This window comes from Lepidochelys olivacea, assembly GCF_965140295.1.
Source record: "Lepidochelys olivacea isolate rLepOli2 genome assembly, chromosome: 4".
NCBI lineage: Eukaryota > Metazoa > Chordata > Testudines > Cheloniidae > Lepidochelys > Lepidochelys olivacea.
This window is the reverse complement of record NC_140414.1, coordinates 133,291,138-133,317,901: the sequence shown is the minus strand read 5'-3', so window position 1 is coordinate 133,317,901 and position 26,764 is coordinate 133,291,138. Positions and strand designations below refer to the sequence as shown.

Here is a 26,764-nt window from a genome sequence, read left to right as displayed (position 1 = left end):
ATTTGAGACACAAGGCGGGTGACGCAATTGTTATATTTGGACCCAGCGGTGAAGAAGACAGACACGGGGGAAGCGGATTTAAACACTGCTATCTGCTGCGGTGACTATTGTCTGGCAAGAAACAAAAGTGAAGCTCTGCTTTGAGTACAGAGTGCCTAAGCATTTAAAAGGGCAGGGCATGACATTCCTCCACCCTATTTTTAAAAAATACTTCCCAACTATATATACATTGTCATTTATGTGGCTAACATAAAACACTGTATAACCTAACTAAAAGTTGTGGGTGGACTACCACAAACTTTCAAGTTGTAAGGGATTAATCTGCCCTGGGCTTGCAGTTCACTTGCTAAACAGGTTATAAATTCAGGCACATCACTGATTTTCACACTCTCTTGATGATGTGGTGGTGGTGGTGGTATGGTATTGTTCTGTACAAAAGGAACAGTCGGTGGTAAGGAATCAACTGGCTCTGGTACCAGAGTTCCTTCCAACAAGTCATTAACATTAGAAGTTGTAACAGGAGAAGATTCAATTTCAGGAACAGAAAATCCTGCTGGAACGCCCCTGGACTCTGATACTTGTCAAGGCTGCAACTAGCCCATATGTAGTTTCCTTTGAAGTACCATTGGATAGTTTTACCACAGACAACAAATGTCCTTTACCTGTCCTGTACCTATTCTGCAGGTATCCATTTCACTCCACAACCGTAGTTGTGAGTCCCCATTAAGTCTCCAACTTGAAAAGAACAATGGCAAGTCTCATATCATCAATCAGTTTGCATAGCTTGGTATCTGGCAACATGTAAAGGTAACATCAGGATGTAGCAAGTCCAAACAGGTACACAAAGATTGCTTCAAAAAAGAGTTGCAGATTCCCGTGTAGAACATGTGGTGTGTTCCTGTAGACCAGCAGGACATTGTCAATCTCTGCTGATGATTCAAAATAGACTCGGTTTTTAAGGCATGCTTAAGTGTCTAGACAAAGTGTTCCACTAGTCTTTGTATAGCAGAATGGTTTGGAGCAGTACAATGTGCTGAATTCCATTTGAATGAAATTCTTCTGAACAGAATTGAAGTCCATAGTCACTCACCAACTGTAACAGTAGACCAGATAGGCTAAACAAGATACAAAGATGTGCAGTGATCGTGGTAGCTGCAGTAAATAGGTATCCACTATGAACATACAAGCTTCGAATGGTCCAGCAAAGTCCACCTGAATATGTGATCAAGGAGTCTCAGGCCACAACCAAAGGTGTAGACAAGCTGAGCCAGGATCATGCTGAATTTGTTGACACATAATACAGCACTTTGCCTTCTTCTCAATGTCTCTGTCAATCTCTGGCCACATGACTCCGGGCTTTGGCTTTCATCCATACATAAGTGATTTTGGAATGATCCCTCTCAGGCCCTGTAAATGCAACCATGAATCACAGATAATTCACATGACGCTGTGAATTGTGTAAACTGGGGATTTTTATGATCGACCGTGTACCCTGTCGTACCATTTCTTTCATAGAAGAAATCACAGAGATAAAACAGTTTATCTGAGGTTTCTTTGGGTTGACAGAAGCTTGGACGTAGTAGGTGCAACAGCCCATCAGCATTGCTGTGTTGAATCCCTTTATGGAATTGGAGTAACAGCCGTGTTAGTCTGTATTTGCAAAAAGAAAAGGTTAGTCTCTAAGGTGCCACAAGTACTCCTTTTCTTTTTATGGAATTGAATAGTCTAGGAATGAGCTAAAAATAGCAATGCCCAGCATTGCATACAAGCAGCAGCTAATGACAGAATTCCATGTTGAAGTTAATGAGCTGTGATCTGTCAGCATACAGATAGGTATGGAACTTCCAAATTTTGAAGATAATGCCGAGAGCATTATGGATGGACAGTTCTTGCTGCATTTGTGTATAGTTCTTCAAGTGCGGTGAGTCTTTGTGAAAGGAAGGCAATTACTTTCTCTTTGCCATTAGGAAAAATGTTAGAAAAAACTGCACCCATATCATATGGTGAAGCATCACAAGCTAATTGCAATGGTAGCGAGGCATCAAAGTGCATAAGAACATTGGCTGATGTCAGTTCCTTTGCTTTCTTAAATGCACATTCACGTTCTTTAATCCCTTTTCCCTTTTTTTTGGCATGTAACAATTCATGTAAAAGTGCCAATACTGTCGCCGAATTAGTCAGAAGTTTACTGGAGTAGTTAGTTAATCAGTCCTAAGAATGAATATAACTGTGACATGCACTACCACCAGAGAACTTGAAGAATCCCTTCTTTCTCTGGCGATTTCCTTAAGCCCATGGCATCAGTTACATGTCCAATGGATTCAGCAATATTGCAGTAATTTGCAAATACTTTGGCTGGCTCTCAGACATGACATAATGATCTTCATGGCCACATTGCACATCTGTCCAAGTTCTTTTTGAAAATTTTTGGCATGTCTGTCCAGTGTTTCTTGAAGGTTTTGAGGTGCTTTTGTGATCACCTTGATCTTGGTCCAGTTCACCTTGTGCTTCTCAGGCCAAGCTCTGCTAAATAATGGTGAATACTTTTCAACCACATACCAAGGTAAAACAACTGATCTAGTTGAACTTTCACCTGGAGTATCCATTTTGGGACTAACTTTTCTACGGTATAAGTGGAGGTTTCTTCCAAAGGAACTTGTGACAAAGTCTGGTGATAGGTAGATGCAGAAGTCAATGAAACAGTAGCTTCCATATCAAGCTCCATCCTTGTAGGAACTCCCTCAATCGAGGGTGTGATCCTTATGCCAACTTCTGATAACGCATGCAGTGCTAGGTCTTAGTCAGTTTCACTAGAGCTTTTGCCTTTTTCCATATTATGAATCTCCAACTTTTGTTCATTCTTAGGTTCAGTCATCATAGGTGTCTTCTTGGATGGACAGTTGCTAGGTGATCATTGCCATGACCTGTTGCACAGTTCAGTGCGTCGTTTCTTCCTTGCACTTCCTGCAAATGACCTAGTGTGCCCAGCAATCCTTCTCGAATGCATAGTTTATGCACAGTGACCACACAGAAATTCCTTACTTTATTCAGTCTTTCCTATTCAGGTGGTAGTCTTTGCGGTTCACACTAAATTATTAGAGGATTCTTCCATGTGGTTTCCATGATAATAGCTACTTCAACAGCCTTCTTGAATGTAAGCACTGATACAATCAGTAACTTTTTCCCAATCTGGTCATTGTGTAATCCAAAGACAAATTTGGTCACGCAGGGCATCACTTAATGTTTGTCTGAATTGATAATGTTCTGATTACCTTTCCCAAACTGAAAGAAGATTCTGTGTAGCTCGAAAACTTTTTCACCAGGAGAGGTTGGTCTCATAAAAGATACTGCTTCACTCTGTCTTATTCTGAGACCAGCATGGCTACAGCAACACTGCAAACATAATTTTGTTTAGGCATACAGTAGCTCAGACTTTGTCTTGCTCCTCTAAATACTCAAACACTTAGCAGGGTGCGTGTGTGTAATTAATTTCCTGTATGAAGTTCTATATTTTAAATGTTTACTTACATATGTCTGCATGGAACAACTGTTCCTATTGAAGGTTTACTAATTTTACACTATTGTATATTAACATGTGATTTGTAATAGTCCTCATTGGAAGTGATTTTTTTTCTGAAGACACTGTAGTTCAAAACTAAATAAATGCTCTCATGTTATGGGTGATTTGTTTTCTGGATGGCTTTTGTAATGGTCTTGTCACAGCAAGCCACATGCTGATATTACAGATTTGTTTTTTTGAAAACATATTATAACTTGAAATGCTTGGTTCATACTTCTTTTCTCCCCTCATTCCTCTCATGCATACTGTGTGTACAAAGTATTACACATCTAGACTCTCTGATAGAATCAAGAGGAATATAAGGAATTCCTGAGTTTGTGTAACTGATATTTATAGAGTGTCATAAGTATTACCGTAATAGAATACATGCTGTGATGAGAAATATTCATGGGGAGCCTAGAAAGTTATGGGATAAATTCTTTGAGATTAAAATCATTCTTGCATTCAAATCTGCGGGATGTATTTTCAAGCACTTTAAACACATTGTCATCTTTGGATTTTGTGTACTGAGTGCATAATCTACAGTTAAACCCTCTTTGTTTTTTGTGGAGATCCTTTGTACAGATTACGTAAATGCATTTATCTTTCAATAAGAAATCCATTCAAATGAGTTTATATTTATTCAAGTGTTCTAAATTCGATATTTCAGACATGCAAGAAAGCATTTCAGTCAGGCTGAAGGAAGTCAGCTGGATGAGGTCCGACAAGTGATGGGAATGTTGGCCTTTCCTTCAGACACTCATATTTCCCCCTATAAGGTAATTTTTCTATCTATAACAGGTTGAAAATTGCAAGGTAAGCATTGGGACAATATATTGATAAATTGTATGTGAAATATTCTTGTGTTTTAATTTTCACTGCTTAGTCTCCATCATAAAATATCCATTAAATATCCACTATAGTCCTTAATTTTAATAATTTTTGCTGATAAAAATTAATCCAACTAGGTTCATTTTATTAATTGCATTTTTAAATCCATTACTTTGTGAGTGGAGAGGTAACAGGAAGTGTCTAAACGCACAATATTTGTCTAGTATTAAAACTAGGTGTACAGATATAGTAATTACTGGTAGTAACCACACCCAGACTTGAGTTAACAATGACCAACAAACTTCCTGCAAATCCTAATTACCTTTTACATTACATTCCTATTTATAAAGAAGTTTTGATTATCTCCTTTGCATGCCAAAAAGGAAAACCTGCTAAATAGTATTTCTCAACATTCGAGACAAGAAAATAGAAAATGATAAAACAATTCATTTTACATAAGTGAACATAGCTGTGCTGTTGGCCATTTGTATAAATCTTAGCTGAACAGACAAAGCAAAACACTCAGTAATATTTTAGTTAGTAAATAAATGCTTTAAATAAGTAATAAAACTTACTGTGTTGGTAACAGTATTTTAAAAAAAACCTTGTTAATTTCAAAGGCCTGAGAGAAAACAGATTGGATCATCTTCCAGAAGTCTCTCTTGAACCATACTACTGGGTAGAAAGTGTAAAGCACTTATTTTTTAAGATGACATTTTTATTTACCAGAAGGAGAATGCATGTGCATCTTCATGAAACTCTGCTTAGCTGAACAAGCAGAGAGTTTAGACCTTTGTGGAGCCTGTGTTTTTGCTGCAAATCTCAGTTTAGAGAAATGCAGAATTTGAATGTGATGGTACAAGAAAAGAAACTCCTATGATATTATACTATGACCCTATAAATAAATATCTCAGAACAAAGGACACTGCAAATGTTATGATGCAGGCTTTTTTCTGGAAATTAGTTTTAAAAAAAAGGGTTTTATGTGCTAATTCGTTAATGATCATTTTCATAAATTGAGAGCCAGGAAGAGCAGACGTGCACTTATTAGCCAAATCTCAACTTGCTTTCTAATATCTTGCGGGCATTATAGAAATACTCTAATCCCAGAGTGGATTTTTTTTAACTCAAAGTGATTTACATGATTTAACTCACCAATTTTAATCATTAAGTCAGAAACCTAGTTTTCAATCATGGATTTTAATCTTGTTTGGCTTTTATACTTCATTTTTCTAAAGAAAAGTTGGTACTCATTGGTTGGTGATCATTAAAACACATTTGATTTGCAACTAAATATAACCTTTACACTAAATTTGGTGCTGCTTTTTGCTAACCATGAGGATAGGCAATATCAATACATATTCAAGCAATTATATAGATTAACATACATGCTTAAGTTTTACATTTTTAATTAGAAAATGGTGAATGACATTTCTTATGTACTAAATTCACTTTTTACTTGTAATCTGAGTTGAGCTGCATTTGGACGGAAACTGAAAATCAACTCCTAGTTTCTCAACTTCAAGTGAATTAGTGACTGACTCTTGAACTGGTTGAATAAACTGACCTGGTGAAAATACTCTGCAGAAGAGGCTACTGCTGTCAAAAGTTGGTTTAGCACTTTAACAAACTGGGTTCTAGGTGCTTAGCCAGTGAATCTACCACTTCAGTTGTTTGACTTTCTTTTAAACTTGACAGCAACCATATAGTGCTTAATATTATTTGTATTGAATTTAAATCATTAATAATTATAATATGTTTCGGGCTTAACATAGGTTGTCATTATTTCAAATTTAATTTTAAATAGATTTATTTTTAAAAAGCGAAAAATAAAAATCCAAAACAATTTAAATCTGCTTTTGTCCACGCTGACTCTAACCAGTGGTTACATTCCTGATTTATGTAAGAGATGCTCTAGTGTTTGTTCAGCCAGATTGTTGTACTGAACAAATACTACTTCAAGGATTATTTTTATGTAAAAATCTACATAAAGATTGTGATGGCGCGGGACTCACCACCTCGGCACCTCCTGCTGGCTGTGCTGGGAATTAACTCTTGGTTGCCAGTGCACCTTCCTCTAGTTGTGTCTCACTGCCATCACTTCTGTTCCACCTCTAAGACCTACGTCACTCCCCAGACTGCGGTGTCCTCTTCTGGGCACGGCCCTGCAGCTGTGCTCCACTCTGCTTTCCCCTCCCTTCTGGGGGAACCAGCTGTCTGTAGTCCATCAGCTTGCCACTGTGGCCTACTGCAGCCTTCGATCTAGCCCTGCACCTCAAGGTGTAAACTTCAGTCTGAATACTGGCCACTCCCCCTTGGCAAGTGAGGGGGGAAAAAGGCAGAGGGGTCCAGGACCGCCCACTACTCCGGGCCCCAACCCAGGGACCCCATAGCTGGTCCTCCAGTTCCCACTACCTATTTCCCTGGGCTACTTCTGCGTAGCCCTAGCCCCTTCCCGGCCATTTGTATCAGGGGACTCAGTATAGCAGTCCTCAGACTCGAGTTCCCTATTGGTCCCCTGACCCTGCCCAGCACTGCCCTGTCCAGGGTACTTCTCTAAGACAGCCAGTCCTTCTCCCTTCCACTTCAGGGAGAGACCGCCTCTGCTCTGTTGAGCAACCCTTCTTATATGGCCCTCCCTAGCCCTGATTGGCTGTTCCAACAAACCTTCTCCTGATTGGCTCTCTACAAGCCCTCCTCTTATTGGTTGGGTTTTGCACAGCCTCCCTGAGGGCTGCTTTAACCCTCCATCAATCTGTGTGGGGCAGCCGCCACACCACAAGGATGTTGACAAGAATGTTTGGGGGCGGGTGGTGTTGTTTTTTGCTTTTGGTATAGATGTCAGTGCCTGCTCCCAACTCTGGGGCCTATTTTGATGGTTTTTCATTGTTGTTGACTTTATAAGTGCCTAGAATTAATCCTAATTAGACATCTTTGGAATTTGACTTGTATCCAAGAAATAATATTCAGATCATCTTTTAACTCAGTAGGATTTTTTTTCTTTAGCCTCTTTGACATCTTAAAATACTTTTCTAGATTATAGTCACATTGATGCAGACTATAAAGGATATTTAAAGACACTAGAAAATCTGTGCACCCTTACTGAATCCACTATCAAAATGTATATCAATCATTAAATATAAAGTGGGGCAAGGGACATCAAATTGGGAGAGGGGGTAGGAGACCATTTTTATATATTACTTGTTTTCCATAAGTAGCAGATTGCTTTGGAAATGGTTTCAGACATTGTTTAGAGGTGACACTGCCAACCACAGAAAAGCTTCACAGCCTCCTAGTAACAACGTATCAGAAGCCTCAAGTCTTCTCCAGTGATTTGTTGACTATGTTAACAAGGGGTACAGAGAACTATTTCTTCCTTTTTAACCAATAATAAGCCATGTGCCAGGGTTCATGTACTCTCAGAGAAGGAGGAGCTCGGGAAAGCTATTTAAACAAAAATGATTTCTCATAGCAATAACCCAAGAAGAGGACAAAATCACTGGGCATGCAGTTTGCTGGAAATGTTTGACCTTACTGCCTAAATATATACAGGGGAGATTTTCATAGGCACAAAGAGAAGTTAGGCTCCCACTAACTTTGAAAATCCCCCTCTGTTGCTTTGTAGCACAGTCATCAATTTGGTACAGAAATTAGGATTTTTTTAAAATACTAAATGCCCAACACAATCTCATGTACCTTCAAAAAGCAATTTTTTTTTTTTAACTCTTCGGAGGTATATTTGTGAGCCCCAGAAACAAGTAATCTCTTGGAGAGATGATTTTAGGAATTTCCAGAGGGGATAAAGTTATCAGAAGTAGAGAACTCAGCCCAACCATTCCTGCAATAAGATGGCAGAATTTTATCACTAGGCTAAAGAGCTCCCAACAGCATCTTCTAGTTTAGCTGTGGAATTCTGTATTCAGGCACTACAAAAGGATATCTGGGTACAACATAAGTAAAGGGCAAGCCTCTACCTGCAATCCTTCCTTGTCCTTACTTTGGCAGCAAACTGTAGCCTTCCACAGCTTTCCCAATTTCAAGGGAGATCTACAAGTTGATGCCCAAACTAGATTATCAAAAGTCTGCTAAATTATTTGGCAGAGTACTGTGTATTTCATCTGCTTCCAGTATCCTCCTGAGTCTCTGTTCTTGGCAGAAAAACTATAGAACTGTACATATAATATACAGCTGGCGATAAGACAAAGGAAGCAGTTTTTGATATATAAGCATTATTGCCCAGCAGTTATTATGATCACATATCCTTAAAGTTGCATATAGCAAAACATGTTCAGAGACCATTTTCTAAAGTTAGGGACAGATCATTTTTTGCCTTTTCTCCCAGTAATGGAGCTAAAAATCTTTAATGAGAAGTTTTTTGTATAACTATTAAAATGGTGAGGTAGTCACAATCTATTTCTTAAGCAATAAACTTAAACTAGTGGCAGTGTCTTCTAGCTGGTGATGTCATCCTTACCTTATAGTGGTTTATTTCTTCATTTCATTTCCATTGATACCAAATTTCTTCATTTCTAAATGATGTGTAGAATATCGCACCTGTATACACTATGTGCTTAGTTTATTTCTAAAATGTGACTACTGTAGAAGAGACTTCATGTGGCAGCAACTGTAGGTTATACATACAAAGAGAGGGAAGGCATGTTTAAAAAAAGATGAATTCCTTAGCTTTGTGTGACATAAATAAACTCGTTGAGAGAAACTAATAAGCAATATGTTTTCATTTTGCTGCAGAACATTTCTAGGCAGAATCTTCGAGTACAAAATAAACTTTATTTTTGTGAGTAATGTACAGTTCTGCAAATGCTGGTCATTCTGTGTATTCTACTATGGTTACATATGCACTTCATGCACCTGAGAATGGAGAATTCTAGTAAGTAGTGTCCCTTGGTTTGCACCTGTACTCTTGCTTTCCTTGTGCTCTGTGCCAAGGGTACAAGGGGCGCTGTGGACCAATACCTCTCTAGTTCCTTCTTTCCGCTGTATGGCCTGGCTTGGAAACTCCAGTGTTCAGAACTGACGCTTTGAAATATTTGCATAAAAAAATTGTCAAAGTTTTTATAGTTTTTTGTAAGTTTGGTTAGTAATTAGTTAGAATTCCTGCTTTGGGAAATCCGGCATGGGACTTTTCATAAAGCCTGGGCATAATCTTTGTGTCTCCTGCCCCTGCATATTTTCAGTCAGCGGTGATCACCAGTACTGCCTCTACTGCCTCAGAGAAACTTATACCTCTGCTAAGTGCAGTATCTGACACTTCTTTCCCAGTCAAACATGGCAGGCAGGAGAACTCTGGCTTCAGAAGAACCTAATGGAACGTGCCATGAGGCTCCAGGCTGGATAGACCTCCCTGTACGTCAGTCTGTGACAGAGAAGTGCGCCTCTTAGCTTGGTGTCTGACTGAGGAGTGGGAATGACTAGAGTGAAGGACCCTTTGTCTGGGTCACTTGTCATGTGAGTATGGGGCACTCTCCTAATCATAAAAACAGATCCCCCTCCTAGATTTACTAAGAGAAGGGATCACTTCCCAACCTCATCCAGGTCGGGCAAGTCCTCGCACATGGGACACAAGGAGTTAAGTCCTCCTAAGCCGTGTGGCTGTGATCCGAAGGCATATAGAATGAAAGCTCCTTCAATACCATTTGCTGCATCGTCATCAAACACCGACCATGGCACCAACTAAGACACAGCACTGGGCACTGAAGGACTGAATTGTCCGATGCTGACCACGTGGTCAGAAGCTCCTTCACCAGCAATACCATCAGAGCCCCATAAAGAACTACTGATTATTAAGAGTCCCTTTACACTGACTCCAGCGGCAACAGACAATGAGATGCAGCCATCTCCTCAGGACAGCCACAAACAGTTCCAAGCACCACTTCAGAGTGTGGCACAAGAGCTCCAAATTCCTTTAGAGGTGGTCCAGGGCTCACAACACAAGCTCCTGGACATCCTATAGCCATGAAATCTGCCTGAATGGCACTCCCAGTCAATGAGGCCATACTGGAACTGGTAAGAACTATATGGCAAATACCAGCTACCTGTGTCCCTACCCAAAGAGGGTAGAAAAGCAGTACTTTGTCCCAGCTAAGGGAGCAGAGTTCTTATTTTCCCACCCTTCCCTGAATGTCAGTATTCACCCTGCTGACAGAAGATTCCTTAGATTTGTGATGGGTCTCAACCGCTATCAATATAGGGTATTCCCTTCCTGTTTAGCAACTGCATCCACTTCACAAAGTGTTTTCTGTAGTAGCAGCACAACTCATACAGGGCAGCTCCACCATCTTCCCATATCTAGATGACTGGCTGCTTACAGGCAGAACACGTCCAGAAGCTGTAGCTTCACTATCATCACTGCTCCATCTCCTAACGTCTCTGAGAATCTCAATGAACATGGACAAGTCTACCCTGACTCCAGCCCAGTCTCTGCATTTCTTAGGAACTACCTTAGACACAGTAAAAGCAAGGGCTTATCTCATCGACCGATTCCAAGACATGGGCAGACTGATGGATGAGATCATGCACAATTTTCAAACATCAGACCAGATTTCTCTCTCTCTCCTGGATTACATGGCATGATGTACTTATATAACACCCTTCCTCAGATTGCACCTCTGCTGCAAGTAGGATTGGCTTCTAACAGTATTTTTACCGAGCATACACAGCGTGAACACTGTAGTGACAATCCCCACCATGGTAAGGGCCCCTTTGACCCCGTGGAAGGATCTAGCAAAATTGTGCGTGGGCGTTCCTTTCCCATCTGCCCATATCCAACAGGGTGTCTCAGATGCCTGTGTGATAGGGTGGGGGGCTCACATGGACAGTCACACTGCGCAGAGCACTTGCATGACCAAGGAAACTGGGATGCACATAAATCTAACTACAAAGGAAGTTAAACTCTGGAACAGACTTCCAAGTGTGGAATCCCCTCATTGGAGTTTTTTAAAGAAGAAGTTGGACAAACACCTGAAAGGGATGGTCTAGGTTTACTTGGTCATGTCTCAGCACAGGGGGCTGGACTTGACCTCTTGAGGTTCCTTCCAGCCCTGTATTTCTAGGATTCTGTACCACCTGTAGCCTCACACCTCCTCCACTGGGTAATTGTCATTCACTCACAGTGGAACACACACAAGGACCAGCATTCAAAGAAGAAAATGAAGTTACTTACCTTTGTAACTGGAGTTCTTCAGGATGCGTGGGCCTTATCTGTATTCCACTACCTGCCCTCCTTCCCCTCTGCTTCAGATAGTCTCTGATTTGTGGTAAGGAAGAAATGGAGAGGCATCGGTCCGCACTGCTCCTTTATATACCCTCAGAATGGAGCATGAGGAGAGCAAGGGTCACGCCAACAGACACTCTTTGCTAGAATTCTCTGGTCTCAGGCACATGGAGCACATGCGGAATACAGATAGGGACCATGCTTCTCAAAGAACTCCCGTTATGAAGTGTAACGTCCCTGTCTTATTTTCATGAAAATGAACTGCTTTGTAATTACCGGGTATTTTTTATATATGCACTCCACAGGGTTACAATGTACTTGTAAGGATGTGGGGGGAGGAGGGGAATTCTTAAACAGAAACAAACTCATACCATACGTTTTCTCTAAATCAAAGTTATGCTAAGCTTTCAAATTAACAAAGGCTTTTCTCTGAAACTAAACAACCTTCCTGTTGAATTTTAATGCTTAAAAAAAGATTGAGCTGTATGGCCTGCATTAGACTGTTTGTTACCATCCATGTAGTCCTGTCTTGCAAACAAGAATCAGCAGGGTTAGCCTGACTTGGCATGGAAAAGTTCATGCCTTTTCAACAGACATTTGTTTTCTGGCTTTAAAATAGACATTCCAGAGCATTAATTTTGTTTAATAAATGGGCCAACATTCCAGAAAATTAAATACTAACAATGGTAGCAGGCATTAAAGAGTTTGTATAATCTCCTTTAATAGAAAAGGAGTCAAATATATCTAGAACCACCCACAGATCATTGTTTTTGGTGGGGGCAAGGATGAGTGTATGTACTGTGTTGCACATATACAAAGCATCTTTGAGAACAATCATTTTCTCAAACCTGTTCTATAAATTGATTCTGTTGTGTGTCCCATATAAACTATAGCATTTTCTTTGAGCCAAGGTGTTATATTTATACAATTGCATTTACATGTATAAAGTGGAAAGCGTGTTTTAAAGCTGAGACTTTTTTTGTAAGAACATTTTTTATTTTTTCCTAATACACCAGTGCTATAAGGTGCTATCTCTTTATTTTATGTTAATTTCAGTCATGGGGGAGTGGTATGTAATTTGCTACTTTAAAACAGTTTTCTGCAAGAACTATATTGAAAATACTTACAGCTGTGCTTTTTCGAACAGGATCTCTTGGACCCTGCACGATGGAGAATGCTGATTCAGCAGTTTAGATATGATAATTACAGACTACATCAGCTGGGGAACAATTCTGTTTTTACTATAACACTCCAGGCAGGCCTTTCAGCTATAAAAACACCGTATCCTTTAATGCAGAATACCAATGTGAAAAGCATTAAAAAAAATCCCTTGTAGACAAACTTTTTGAGGAATATATGTGAAATTTGAATACTTTCACTTTTCATTTGTAAAATATGAGTACAAATGGGCATATCTCTGCTAAAACAAAAACTTTAGTAAAAACAGATGGAGGCAATTAAAAACAAAATGCAAAAAAAAACCCCCAAAATACAACAGATGCTACATACAGTGTATACACGTTATAGTTGGCCGGCGGTCTGGTTTGACCTAGGAATAATACATTTGCAGTAGATGTTGATTAGAATCAGAATTTAAAAATAATTCCTTTTATTATCATAAAATACAATGCGCTAGGGTAAAGAGTATGTGAATATACAAGGAAGTGTGCTAAATCTTTGAATTTCTTAACCAGTCCCTCCCTCAGAACATTTAAAATAGGAATTCTGACCATGGCCTTCATACTTGCAATAGACAAGATTCTTGCAGATCCCTCTCCCACATCAGAAGCTTCACCCCTTTGCTGCTTACTCTTGTTTTTTTGTTTTGTTTTTTTGTTCTGAAATGTACAAAATCAGTTACCCTTTATATGATTGTGAAGTTGAAACAAAGAAACTCATGGGTCACTGAAGTTCTGTAAATTGCATAAGAATACATACGTCGTGTGTACAGCAGATAACTTATCAGCCATTTTCACTCAGTGCCCTAACAAATTAACTCTTGACTCATTCGATGACTATTGTTCTTTGACGTGCTGTTATACAGACAGTGTTATAAAGAGGATGGCAGTTCAAAAAACCCAGACTGCCCTGTGTGTAGCAAATCTCTGAACAAGCTGGCTCAGCCTCTGCCTATGGCACATTGTGCCAACTCCCGACTAGTCTGCAAGATTTCAGGGGATGTAATGAATGAAAATAATCCTCCCATGATGTTGCCAAATGGATATGTCTATGGATACAATGTAAGTGTTTTGTGTAGGGACTCCTGGAAGTCTGAGCGGCTGGTGGGTGTACATCCTGTAGCATATGAGAGCTCTTGAATTTGTCGGAAGGCAAACCTGAGGCATCTTGTATGTTTAAAGGATGGGGTGAACTATTGGTTCTCACAACATTGTTTTAAGAAACTTTATTTTTATTATTTGATCAGGAAATTATTAAATATGAATTTAAATCTGAAACCAAATGGGGTTGGGATGAATCTTTAACTCTTAAACACGAAAAGTTACTGAGCAAGGTTTTTGTGAAAGATCTTTACATTATAAAGTAGCTACTACAAACAGCATACATTTTGTTCATTAACTGTTGAAAGTTAATGTATTGACCAGTTATGTTTATTGTTCAAAATCTGATCACTTTTCATGGCTCTTTTTTCAGTCCCTGCTTTCTATTCGTCAAGATGACAAAGTAATTTGCCCAAGAACCAAAGAAGTCTTCAACTTCTCACAAGCTGAGAAAGTCTATATCATGTAGGTCCATAAAATACATGATGAAATGCCGCTGGAATTTTGACACAGGATTTATTGGCATGCCCTGGAGAAGGGGGGCCTTATGTGTGGCAAAGAAGCAAAATCTGCCACCTTGGGGATCAGTCCTGTCGGTGGCATTATTGTTTCTTGCGACCAAAGATCAATGAGCAACAGTACACACTCTTAAAAAGAGAGGAAACATGACTTAAGTTTGTACTTGAAAATAAAACAAATTTTGATTGTTAGCGTTTTGTAACATAAGGTCAAAAATTGGACTCATCTCAAAAATACTTTCATCTTTCAAAGGAGAATTTTCTTTAAAGATGGACATTTGCACTGGGGGAAACATTACAATAGATTTGAAACTAAATCCATTTTCCTTCCCTCCGTTTTTCACAATTGTCCAAGGCCCTTTTGTTAATTATCGAAGATTTCAGTTAATACGAGTGTGTTCTCCTTTAAGCTGCTCTTTGCCTTCTTTTCTGATCCTCTTGTGAAGTAATAATCCTGAAATGGGTCGTTATAATTAGTTCCATGGGAAGATACTGATGTCATTGACACAAGACTGGCTTCACTGGAGGATCAATGAGAGACTGGTTTGAAGGAGTATGAAATCTTTTTTTTTCCCCCAAAACCAAATTTTTTAAGGAGGTTGCATAAATATCAAAAGGAACTGAGAACATTTCAGGCAAAATACACTGCTTGTTTGGATGTTCTTTTTCCAGTTTACCATAGTGTTAAAGTCCTTCTAAAGTTATTAGTTATGTGCATAGGGTTCAATATCAAATCATTAGTGCTACTGCCTTATTTCTTGCTTTTGAGAATGTACTCACATGAAAATCAGCTGGTATCCTTAAGTGTTGGGCAAAGTTTTGGAAGATGCCTTGCAGGATGATTACATAATTTTAGGGTCTAAATAGTATTCATTACTGAAACTAATAGTTCAGTTTTAATTACTACAGAACACACCCTTATGACTTTTCAAGAGAATAAACCATTGTAGTTTAAACAAAACCATATTGTAGAGGTTTGTATTTAGCGCTTATTTTTGCATGTTGATGTTGATTAGCTAATAAAAGACTGTACATGTAAAACCTGTTAATAAAAATTGTTTTCCATTTCTTAATGATACAAAATTAGAAAACTGCTTTGTATTTATAATGCAAACAAGTTTCTTTCCCATTTTATAAGGACATCTCTGAAAATGGAAGTTCCCCTTCTTTAGCAGTCATCTTGTGGAAAAAAATTAAGGAGAATCTTTAGTCATAACAATTTTCCTCAAGCTTTTAAAACTGAGCAACCTGACCAGATCACCATGATTAGTTTAAAATTATCACTCTGTATATGATTTTTAAAAAAGTGCTATAATTCACAGCCTTATCCAAACACCATCCAGCATTTCCTCAGGGTTGTCTGATATTCTGGTGGTCTGTTAAACTGCTTTTGGAGGATATATCAACACAGTAGTTCCTTAAGCACTTCTGAACAGCACTTCCTTCCAAGAAAATGCAGTTGTGTGGCATCTGCAATGTTTCACAGTTACGGATTCTAATCCTGTATGTGGCAGCCAGTCTGTGGAAGGGGGTAGATACAGCGGGAACCTTGAGAGAGGTGCTGAGAATGGAGTGTTTAAACACACACACTATTGATGCACATAAGCTAGTGCAATTATTGTATCAAATAGGTGTAAATTTGGCAGCGAATCCTATTTTCTTGCCCTCTTGTTGGAAATATCTTTAGTTTCACTCGGTGTCTGCTGAGGAAGTGTTTCTGGAAGTAGCAGAGAGATGCACTCCTGTCGGAGGCAGAGGGAAATGGACAAAGGTGCTGCATGGGTAATTCGTAGATACATATAAGTATCAATATATGTTAGGACTGTTAATTAATCGCAGTTAACTCACACGATTAACTCAAAAAAATTAATCCCTATTAATTGCATTGTTAAACAATGGAATACTAATTGAAATTTATTAAATATTTTTGGAAGTTTTTCTACATTTTCAAATAGATCTATTTCAGTTACAACACAGAATACAAAGTGTACAGTGATCACTTTATGTTTTTATTACAAATATTTGCACTATAAAATTGATGAAATAGTATTTTCAATTCACTTCATACAAGTACTGTAGTGCAATCTCTTTATCATGAAAGGGCAACTTACAAATGTAGATTTTTTTTGTGTGACATAACTGCACTCAAAAACAAAACCATGTAAAACTTTAGAGCCTACAAGTCCACTCAGTCCTACTTCTTGTTCAGTCAATCGCTAAGAGAACCAAGTTTTTTACATTTACTGGAGATAATGCTGCCCACTCCTTAATTAGTGTCACCAGAAAGTGAGAAAAGCTGTTCAGATGACAATGTTGTAGCTGGCGTTGCAAGATATTTATATGCCAGATGTGCTGAAGAGACATATGCCACTTCATGCTTCGGCCACCATTCCAGAGGACATGCTTCCAAGCTAATGACACTTGTTAAAATAATAATGCGTTAATTAAATTTGTGACTGAACTTCCTTGCAGGGAGAATTGTATATCTCCTGCTCTGTTTTACCTGCATTCTGCCATATATTTAATGTTATAGCACTGTCGAATGGTGCTAGCACATGTTGTTCATTTTAAGAACACTTTCACTGCAAATTTGACAAAATGCAAAGAAGATACCAATGTGAGATTTCTAAAGATAGCTATAGCACTTGACCCAAGATTTAAGAATCTGAAGTGCCTTCCAAAATCTGAGAGGGACGAGGTGTGGAGCATGCTTTCAGAAGTCTTAAAAGAGCAGCACTCTGATGCAGAAACTACAGAACCCAAACCACCAAAAAAGAAAATCAGCCTTCTGCTGGTGGCATCTGACTCGCATGATGAAAATGAACAGGCATGGGTCTGCACTGCTTTGGATTGTTATTGATCAGAACCCGTCACCAGCATGGACGCATGTCCTCTGGAATGGTGGTTGAAGCATGAAGGGACATACAAATCTTTAGCGCATCTGGCATGTAAATATTTTGCGATGCCGGCTACACCAGTGCCAAGCAAACACTTGTTCTCATTTTCAGGTGACGTAAATAAGAAGCAGGCAGCATTATGTTCTGCAAATGTAAACAAACTTGTTTGTCCAGTTTTACATTGTATTATTTTTGAATGCAAGGGTTTTTTTGTACATAATTCAACATTTGTAAGTTCAACTTTCATGATAGAGATTGCACTGCAGTACTTGTATTAGGTGAACTGAAAAATACTATTCTGTTTTTTACAGTGCAAATATGTCATCAAAAATAAATATAAAGTGAGCACTCGACACTTCGTATTTTGTTGTAATTGAAATCAATATATTTGAAAATGTAGAAAACATCCAAAAATGACACTTATTTAAATATTCTTTTAACAGTGCATTAACAGCACAATTAATCGCAATGAATGTTTTTATTGCATGCTTAATCACAATTAATTTTTGTTAATCGTGTGGTAGTCCTAATGTTAGTGTGAACCTAGGGTTGCCAACTCTGAGGCATAGAAAAACCAGCTGCTCTGTGGGTGGGGCTAGGCCCTGGGCCTGGGGGAAATCATGGGGAGGGATTGAGCTCGTGGAAAGCTAATCAATATTTGGGGGTAGGACTAGGGTGCCAATTCTCCCATTGGCTGGTGTCTGCCCCAGGCAAGCTGCCCACACAGAACAGGACATGGGTACTTGGTGGCCTCAGCCCACTCCCAGCTGTCACAAGCATAGCTGGTAGTTAAGAGTGTGCCAGGCACGGTTGGCTGGCTGTCCACTCAGCAAAATAACCAGCACCTTACTTCTGACAGGCAACCAGCAAGGTAGTATTAAAACCAGCCAGGCTTGTCAAAGACCAGCCAGGTGGCAACCCACTGAAGCAGAAATTGAAGCACTGTGAGTTCAGTGCGTTCTTCCTTTTGGAGAGTTAGCGCATTACTCATTAACAAGCCTCTCTGAAAGAGCAGCGTTGCTGAGATCCAAATAAAACTGTGTTCTGTTGTCTTTGACGGATTATTGCTGCACACTACGATAGGTGAGAGTGGTGAAGGAAAGGGTTGGTTTTTTTAATGAATCAAAAGCAATTTCAGACTCCTCCCTCACCAAATAAATAAATACAAAAAACCCCAACGCGTGTACATTGAAATGGAAGTTAGGCACCTAACCTGTTTGGGTACTTTTGAAAATCCCACTGGGCATCTATCTGCATGTTTAGGCACTTAAATGTTTGAGAATCAGGCCTCCCATCCTTCAAGTTTTTAGATATAGATCCTATCCTTTCCCACCTGGTTCTTATTCATACACTGGAAGAGGGGACACAAGCTTTGTGTCCCATCGATAAAGCTTGAGTTTATCTCAAAAGATAAAGATGTTTACACCCTGATTCTGTATATAATTTAAAAAGCAGCACCCTTTAACTCATAATTTGAGGATAGCTCCTTGAGGTAGCACTTTTTTTTATTTAAATGATATTTAGTAGATTACAGTAACTTTAGGCTTTAACAGGTTGTCAATTTCAAATTTAATATTAAAGCTTTTTAAATGTATTTAATCTTTAAAAGTCCAATTTTTTTTTTAAATATCCATTTTTATCCACCTTGATTGGAGTGTCAATGAACATAAACTCCAGAAAATGCCAAAAATGTTCACAGAAACACCTCAGGTTCAGCAAACTCATCAAATCACAAGCAGGGTTCCAACAGAAACTTGCCTGGTTTCCTAGGGTTGCTGGGAATCCTGGAACAGGGCAGCCTACTCATGCGAACTGCCCTCCTGCTGAGCCTGCAGCCTGGCAGCCCCGGCTCCAGCCAGGGCACTAAATGTAGGAGCCCAGCTCCATGTAATGAGTCAGAGTTTCCAAAACAAACACTTTCTGGAATTTCCAATTCACAGACACTTTAAAAGAAATTGGTTTTGTTTTTACATTTCCTGTGAACTGGAAATTCCTGGTTCAGGCCTGCTCTATTCTAAATCTCCCCTCAAATGCCTTTGAGACCCTTCTCTTTTCCTGTTTCCTAAGCTCAGTGGTGGAGAATCCCCTCTCTCAGCCAAAACCCAGAGGTTTGTGTGTGGTGGTACTTGGTTTCTTCTGATGGCCCTTTGTTCATTTTTCAAGTCAGGTGGGTGCAGGAGAGGACTCTGAATGCTAAGATTCACAGCTCCATTACAATGGGTACTTCAACCTGCTTGCACTTTGGAGCTGGAACCAGGCTGGTTGGTCCTGGCAGCGTGCCACACTTCCTGAAGTTCCCTCGGTTTTTTCTGCCCCACAGCAGCTGGCAGCTCGCCCAGACCTCCCCGCTGCAGAGCTTTTTCCGAGGGAAATTCCAAAGTTTTAGACTAACAATTCAGTTTAGTAATGTCTGCTTCCTAGCAGTCCCAGGCTGAATTTAAATTTGTGGGAATTTGTCCTCTCAACTCTGCTTCCCCTTTTGAGGCCTTTGCAGTGGCTGGAGCCCCTGTTGGCTTCAGGGAGAGAGCGATGTGGAGAGACAAAAGGATGGATCTCTTTGTCCTGTCCTCTCTTTCCTTCCCCTACTGTCCCATGGGGGAGCTCTGCTCGGCAGAGTGCAGTTTCCCTCACAGTTCAGACTGACTGGGGTTGCCTTGCTGCCCCCATCCCCCACACACACAAAAACACACTCCCCAATCAGGAGAGGAGGCAGTCGGGATTGGACAAGAATAGGCTCCAGGGCAAGTCACTTGTCCTTTCCCATCTCCATGAAGGGAGTGAAGCCAGAAGGGCAATGCACCATGTAGAGGATTGCACCTGGGTTCCCTATAACTTACTCCAGCAGCTACTTTTCTGACTGTGGAACTCAACTGCCTCCCTCCTCCATTTCGCTGTGGATCATGGATGACACCGTATGGATGCTGCCAATGCAGGAAGGGTATTCAGGCCTAACGTGCACCCTCAGGTGCCACTTCTATCTATAGCAGGCTTCCTGGTTCTAATGTACTTTTTAAAAAAAATCGCTATTACTTTTTGAGTCTTTGTCTAGCTGTTCTTCAAATTCTTTTTTGGCCTTCCTAATGATATTTTAATACTTCAGAGATAATACTGGGCTGATGTTCCCAGCTGCTGCTGAAAGTCACCATACCCTGCCCTAAGGTCCAGATTCTTGTTTCTACCTTTTGTGGCATGGTGCCATGCCTCACCGCTTCCTACCCTCAGCAGATAGCTATGGAGTTGTGAGAGGGACAGCAGCCCAGATATGGGAAGAATCAGCCTATAATCAAGGGCCTCAACACAATAGTTCTTCCCTTCTTTCTTTTTTGGTTTCCATTTTATAAGGCTAGAAGTGTCCCTTGTACTGATACCAGATTTAAATATTGAGTGGTACACACTGAAGATTGAGTCTATTTTCCTCAGTGGCCAGGGCCTTGGTGTTTTTAACCGAGGGAGATTTTCATCTGTAAAGAGTGATGTCCTGGACAGACCTTCAGAAGCAGCCAGCACTCAGCAGGTGTAGTCTCAGCCCCCTCCTTTGGGCATGAAAACTCTCAGATGGTATCAGGCCAACAAAAATAAATACAAACTGTCATCTGGCACTCCACGTGTGCTTTCACAAGCAACGCTAACATGGGTGAACAGTATTTCAAGTATGGTCCCTCTCAACTTAAAAATCGATTCTAAGGGATTCTCCATGGAAAGAGAGGAGAAAAGAAAATAAGATTCAAATCTATTTCATGCTGGTGTATGGGGCTTTGGTCCTTGGGATCAGACACTCAGACAGATCAGTTCCCCGCTATCCAAGTGATAAAATGGGAAGCTTTATGGAAAACCGAGGCTATTCAGAGTCAACAGAAATGTCAATTTGCAATCCTGACTCCTGCCAGTCACCATATAGAGGAATACAGCCACTGGAAAATTGTCCCTCAATGGTATCCATCGGGTAGGCTCTGTACTCCCTAGAGTCACGTGCTCATAGTGCCAATATAAAGGGCCTTGCTGACCCACAGCCACCTCAGTTCCTTCTTACTGCCCGTGACGGTCGCTGGAACTACTTTGTCCTTGCAATCTGCAAATACACTCTCAGTGGACTTTTCTCTTTATTATATATAGTTACCTCTTGTTCATAGTAGTAAAGTTATTGTTAATAGATAGATAGGTAAGAGAAGAATGAGGGGGGATTTGATAGCTGCTTTCAACTATCTGAGAGGTGGTTCCAAAGAGGATGGTTCTAGACTATTCTCAGTGGTAGAAGATGACAGGACAAGGAGTAATGGTCTCAAGTTGCAGTGGGGGAGGTTTAGGTTGGATATTAGGAAAAAAATTTTCACTAGGAGGGTGGTGAAACACTGGAATGCGTTACCTAGGGAGATGGTAGAATCTCCTTCCTTAGAAGTTTTTAAGGTCAGGCTTGACAAAGCCCTGGCTGGGATGATTTAATTGGGGATTGGTCCTGCTTTGAGCAGGGGGTTGGACTAGATGATCTCCTGAGGTCCCTTCCAACCCTGATATTCTATGATTCTACGATAGGTTAGCGGAACTCTGTTTAGCAGCGTTATTCTCTGCCCGTTGCCAGGGCATGCCTGTGTCTCCAGGTTTTAAACCTTGTGTCTCATGCTACAAGCCTGTGCCTGTGAGCAACACCTGAAGTGCCTGGGAGAAGCTCACCTGCAGGAGCGCTATAAGATCTGTAAGGACTTGAGGCCTGCACCAAAAAGATAGACACCAGACTGAAATTTATCCTAATGGAGGCAGCATTAAGACCACATCACGGGGGGCCCCACGAAGTTAAATTGCTCAGGCTTCGGCTTCAGCCCTGGGTAGTGGGGTTCGGGGCCCTGCGCTTCAACCCTATGCGGTGTGGTTTCGGCTTTCTGCCCTGGATCCCAGCAAGTCTAATGCCAGCCCTGCTTGGCAGCCCCCCTGAAACCTGCTTGAGGCCCACCCACCCCAGAGTGTCCCGTACCTCTGGTTGAGAACTATTGGTCTAAAGGATTCCAGGGCTACCTTGAAGTCCGTAGGACTTTATACACCAGCACCTACAAGGAAACATTATAAGCCTAAACTGGCCTCTCAATTCTTTCCATCACCTGCCTGGCAGGACAATCACAGGAAGAGAAGCAGGGGATTTAGGAGAAGACCTCCTTCCTAACCTTCATCCATGTCCATGCCTGCTTCCCACAGACACCCTGGTGTGTCCAAGCAGGCCTTTTGATGGGACACTTGGGGACAATGTACCAGGATGGAAACTGGATCTAACTTCCCCAATATTTGCAGACTGTGTATCCCATTTCTATCAGGCGTGGGCCCATATTACAACAGACCACTGGGTGCTAAGCATGATAGCAGTGGGATATACCCTTCACTTCAGTTTTCCCCCCTCCACACCTTCCCTCTCCATCCCTCTTCAGGGACCCTTCTCAGGAGCAAGTTCTAGCCCAAGAGGTGCAGTATTTCCTAAGGGTGGGAGCTCTGGAAGAGTTTCCTCCAGAGTTAAGGGGCTGAGGGCTTTACTCCTGATATTTCCTAATCCCGAAAACTAATGGCAGTTTCAGACTGATTCTGGACTTGTGAAAGCTCAACAGATACATGAAGAAGCTAAAGTTTGGCATGGTCTCCTTCACTTCCAACATCCCCTCCCTGGATCCGGTGGACTGGTACTTTGCCCTTGATTTGGAGGATGCTTACTTCCATATCTTGATTTTTTCAGAAGATTCCTCAGGTTCATCATAAATCATGCACAACACCAATTTGCGGTTCTCATGTTTGGCCTGTCAGCAGCTCAAGTGTTCACAAAGTGCATGTGGTTGTCGCAGCCTTCCTGAGGAGATGAGGGGTTCGGGTCTACCCTTACCTCGATGACTGGCTGGTCAAAGGTTGGATCAAGGTCCAGGTGGTGTCCAATATAAAGTTAATCCAGGCAACATTCCAGGATTTAGGTCTGCTGATAAATGCGCAGAAGTCTATCCTCTCCCCGGTTCAAAAGATAGAGTTTATTGGGGCTATCCTTGACTCTGTCCAAGCCAGAGCCTTCCTCCAAGAAGCACGATTCCAAGCAATAGTGATACTTACAGAGAGCCGCAAAGATCACCCCATCATAACAGTGAGGAACTGTTTGAAGCTCCTGGGCCACATGGCCTCCTGCACCTCTGTGGTGCAGCATGAAAAACTTTAACTCAGAACTCTCCAGACATGTCTGGCATCCGTATACTCGCCAAAACAACACCATTTGGACACAGTTATCATCGTTTCCCTCTTGGTGGAGATGCCAATCCTTCCACCTCTGTATCCAGACCTGATCTCTCAGGACCACAGCTGCCTGCATCACCCAAACCTTGAGTACCTTCATCTGACAGCCTGGAAGCTCCATGGCTGAACCCTGCAGAGCTAGCATGTCCGTGAGGTCCTACTAGGGAGCAGGAGGCTGTCAACCAGAGCTAAGTACCTGGCAAAGTGGAAGAGGTTCTTGATCTGGTCTACACAGAAGGGTATCTCACCTATGCAATCATCAATACCATTCATTCTGGACTACTTACTACATTTGACGCAACAAGGTTTAACCGTGTCCCCTATTAGTCTATCTGGTCACAATCTCAGCTTTTCACTCATAGGTGAATGGCTGTTCCATGTTTTCAAACAGCATCTGTAATCAGTTTCTTAATAGCCTTGAGACATTGCACCCCCAGGTATGTCAACCAATCCCTGCCTGCGACTTCAACCTGGTATTATCAAAACTGACAGGACCCCTATTTGAGCTGCTGGTAATGTGCTCTCTGCTCTACCTGTCCTGAAAGGTGATCTTCCTACTGGCCATTGCTTCTGTCAGAAGGGTCTCGGAGAACTGGGCCCTCACTTCAGAACCACCATAGATGGTATTTTTGAAGCACAAGGTCCAATTGTGTCCTCATCCAGATTTCCTTCCAAAGATGGTTTCATAGTTCCACATTCACCCGAATATCTTCCTGCCGGACGTCTATCCGAAATTACATACCAACAAGGAAGAGCAGAGGCTCCACTCGCTAGACAGCAGGTGTGCACTGACTTTCTACATAGAAAGGACTAAGCCATTTCTGAAAATTACTCAGCTGTTTGTAGCCGTTGCAGACAGGAAGAAAGGTATAACCATCTCATCCCAGAGAATTTCATCACGGATCATATCCTGCATCCGCACATGCTACGACCTGGCAAAGGTTCCTGCCCCACCTGCCTTGGCAGCACATTTCACAAGGGCCCAAGTATCTTCAGCAGCATTCATAGCACAGGTTCCTATCCAGGACATTATAGAGCAGCAACGTGGTTGTCAGTTTACACTTTTGTGTCTCATTACAACAGGCTAGAGACAATACTGGATTTAGCCGAGTGGTGTTCCAATCAGCATGCCAATAAATTCCGAACCCGCCGCTTGTACAACTGCTTGGGAGTCACCTATATTGGAATGGACATGAGCAAGCACTCGAAGAAGAAGAAATAGTTAATAACCTTTCCATAACTGTTGTTCGTCAAGATGCATTGCACGTGTCCATTCCAAGACCCTCCCTCCTACTCCTCTGTCAGAGTAGGGCAAGAAGTAACTGAGGGGGCTGCAAGTTGGTAGGACCCTTTATACTGGTGCTATGAGCACGCAACTCCAGGGGGCACTGGAGCCAACCCAACGGATACCCCTGAGGGAAAATTTTCTGGTGGCTGTGCTCGGGGCGAGCGCAAAACTACATTGCAATGGACATGTGCTACACATCTCGAAGAACAACAGTAACAGAAAGGTTAGTAACCATTTTTTCCTATAGGAAACTTGTCTTCAAAGCACACCTATTTTACCATTCATGCCAGCCTTTTTCTTTTCCAAATTTCAATCATTACCATTTGATCTTATATCTTTCTTCTCCAGGATCAAGGTAGCAATAGCATTGGCCGTAGGGAAGAAAGAAATTCACTTCTCTTCCTGGATAATATTTTAATCTGGTTTCTGTATAGGGAGGAAGCTGAAGCATACACAATGCTATGGGTTCTGGAGTATCTTGGATTCAGGATAAACACAGACACGTTACCAACAAACTCAATCATAGGCCTGGGATGAGGATGAATAGTATCGGGTATAAAGTCTCCTTTCAGAAGAATGTTAACAAAGATGAAGATGGCCATAATGGAAAACAAGTGGTGTGTCAGAAACAAATATATAAATCTTCCTGGAGCCTGATGGGAATTCTGATCATCATCCACTCGCAATTCATTGAGGTCTCAGAGCATTGTTCCCTCCGTGGATAACATACTTGTTCTTTGCCTATGTCCATTACACTAGGTGTGTGTGCATCTCGTGCACTGGTACCACAGAGTTTTCCCTAGTGGTACTCGTAGGGGCAGCCGTGCCTTCACCCTGGTGACCCTCATGCTTGAAGCTGAGGGCATAAAAGGCAGAGTCATCCCACCCATTCTTCAGTTCCTTCTTACCATCCATTGCCAGTGGTCAAAGTATACTGTGTTTGAGATCATTCCTTTTGTGAATGTGCCTTTATAGCTAGTTGTTAGCGGTACTAGTTTTGGTCCCTTGGACCCCTTTTCTTTCTTTTCTTGTCAATAGTCAGTGGACTCCAGGCTCAGCCTGGTACCAGTGGAATCTATGTCAAGGTTCCCTGGTTTCAAGCTGTGTTCCCGGTGTCACAAACAAATGCTCATGAGGGAGCCTCACTCTTGCTGTAGAAGTGCTTGGTTGAGGGTCATATCAGGGACAGGTATCCGATCTTCCAGGGCTTCAAGACTAGAGCAAACGAGCATCTCAGATACATCCTCATGGAGGCAGTCCTTTATCTGGCATCAGAACTGGCTCAGTTGGGTTGAGGAAACTCCTCAACTACTTCTTCTGGGAGTTCTCCTCCAAGCTTACCTGCAAACAGAAGCAGAAGAATATCTCCCCTCACTGGGGCAATCCTCAAAGAAGCATAAGCACTGGGAGCACCCTCGGCCTCCAAAGCCTAAGGAGAGGATGGTTTCAACTTCCTCAAAGTCCTCAATACAGTACTCCTCGGCGCAGAGATTAACCACTCTGGTAAGATGCATACTTAGGATGTTTGCCGAGCCCTGTCTTTTTCCTGGATGGAACAAATCCCTTTGGGGTTTTTTCCCAACTGTTTGACTCCTATACAGAACAAATGAGAGGACCTCCTGCCACAGCGCTGTGGCTTTTCAAATAGATCACCAGCTGCATTGTCATGTGCTACAAGGCCAAAGGCATCATGACCCCAAGGAAGCTGTCTGTACATTCAGCCAGAGCTTCCTCAGCCTTTATGGTGTTTGTGGTAAACATCCCTGTTGTGGACAGCTGCAGAGCAGCAATATAGTCATCAGTCCACACATTTGCTAGACATTGCACAATTACTACCACATGAAGGGAAGATGCAAATGTGGGGAAAGTGGTCCTGCACTCCCTCTTCCAATGAGACTCCTAGACCCACTCC

The 26,764-nt window shown here is 41.4% G+C and overlaps 1 protein-coding gene across 6 annotated transcripts in view; it reads left to right on the top strand.

Annotated features, from left to right (window-relative positions):
- MAEA (macrophage erythroblast attacher, E3 ubiquitin ligase) overlaps window positions 1-15,486 on the top strand; it is a 117,428-nt gene extending 101,942 nt beyond the window's left edge. For all 6 annotated transcript variants that reach the window (XM_084626473.1, XM_084626470.1, XM_084626468.1 and 3 more), the window contains 4 exons: window positions 4,230-4,338; window positions 12,769-12,902; window positions 13,666-13,861; window positions 14,274-15,486. In XM_084626473.1, the coding sequence (XP_084482599.1) occupies window positions 4,230-4,338; window positions 12,769-12,902; window positions 13,666-13,861; window positions 14,274-14,369 (535 nt within the window). In that variant the 3' untranslated portion in view covers window positions 14,370-15,486. The remainder of the gene's footprint in view (window positions 1-4,229; window positions 4,339-12,768; window positions 12,903-13,665; window positions 13,862-14,273) is intronic.
- Window positions 15,487-26,764: the final 11,278 nt, after the last annotated feature.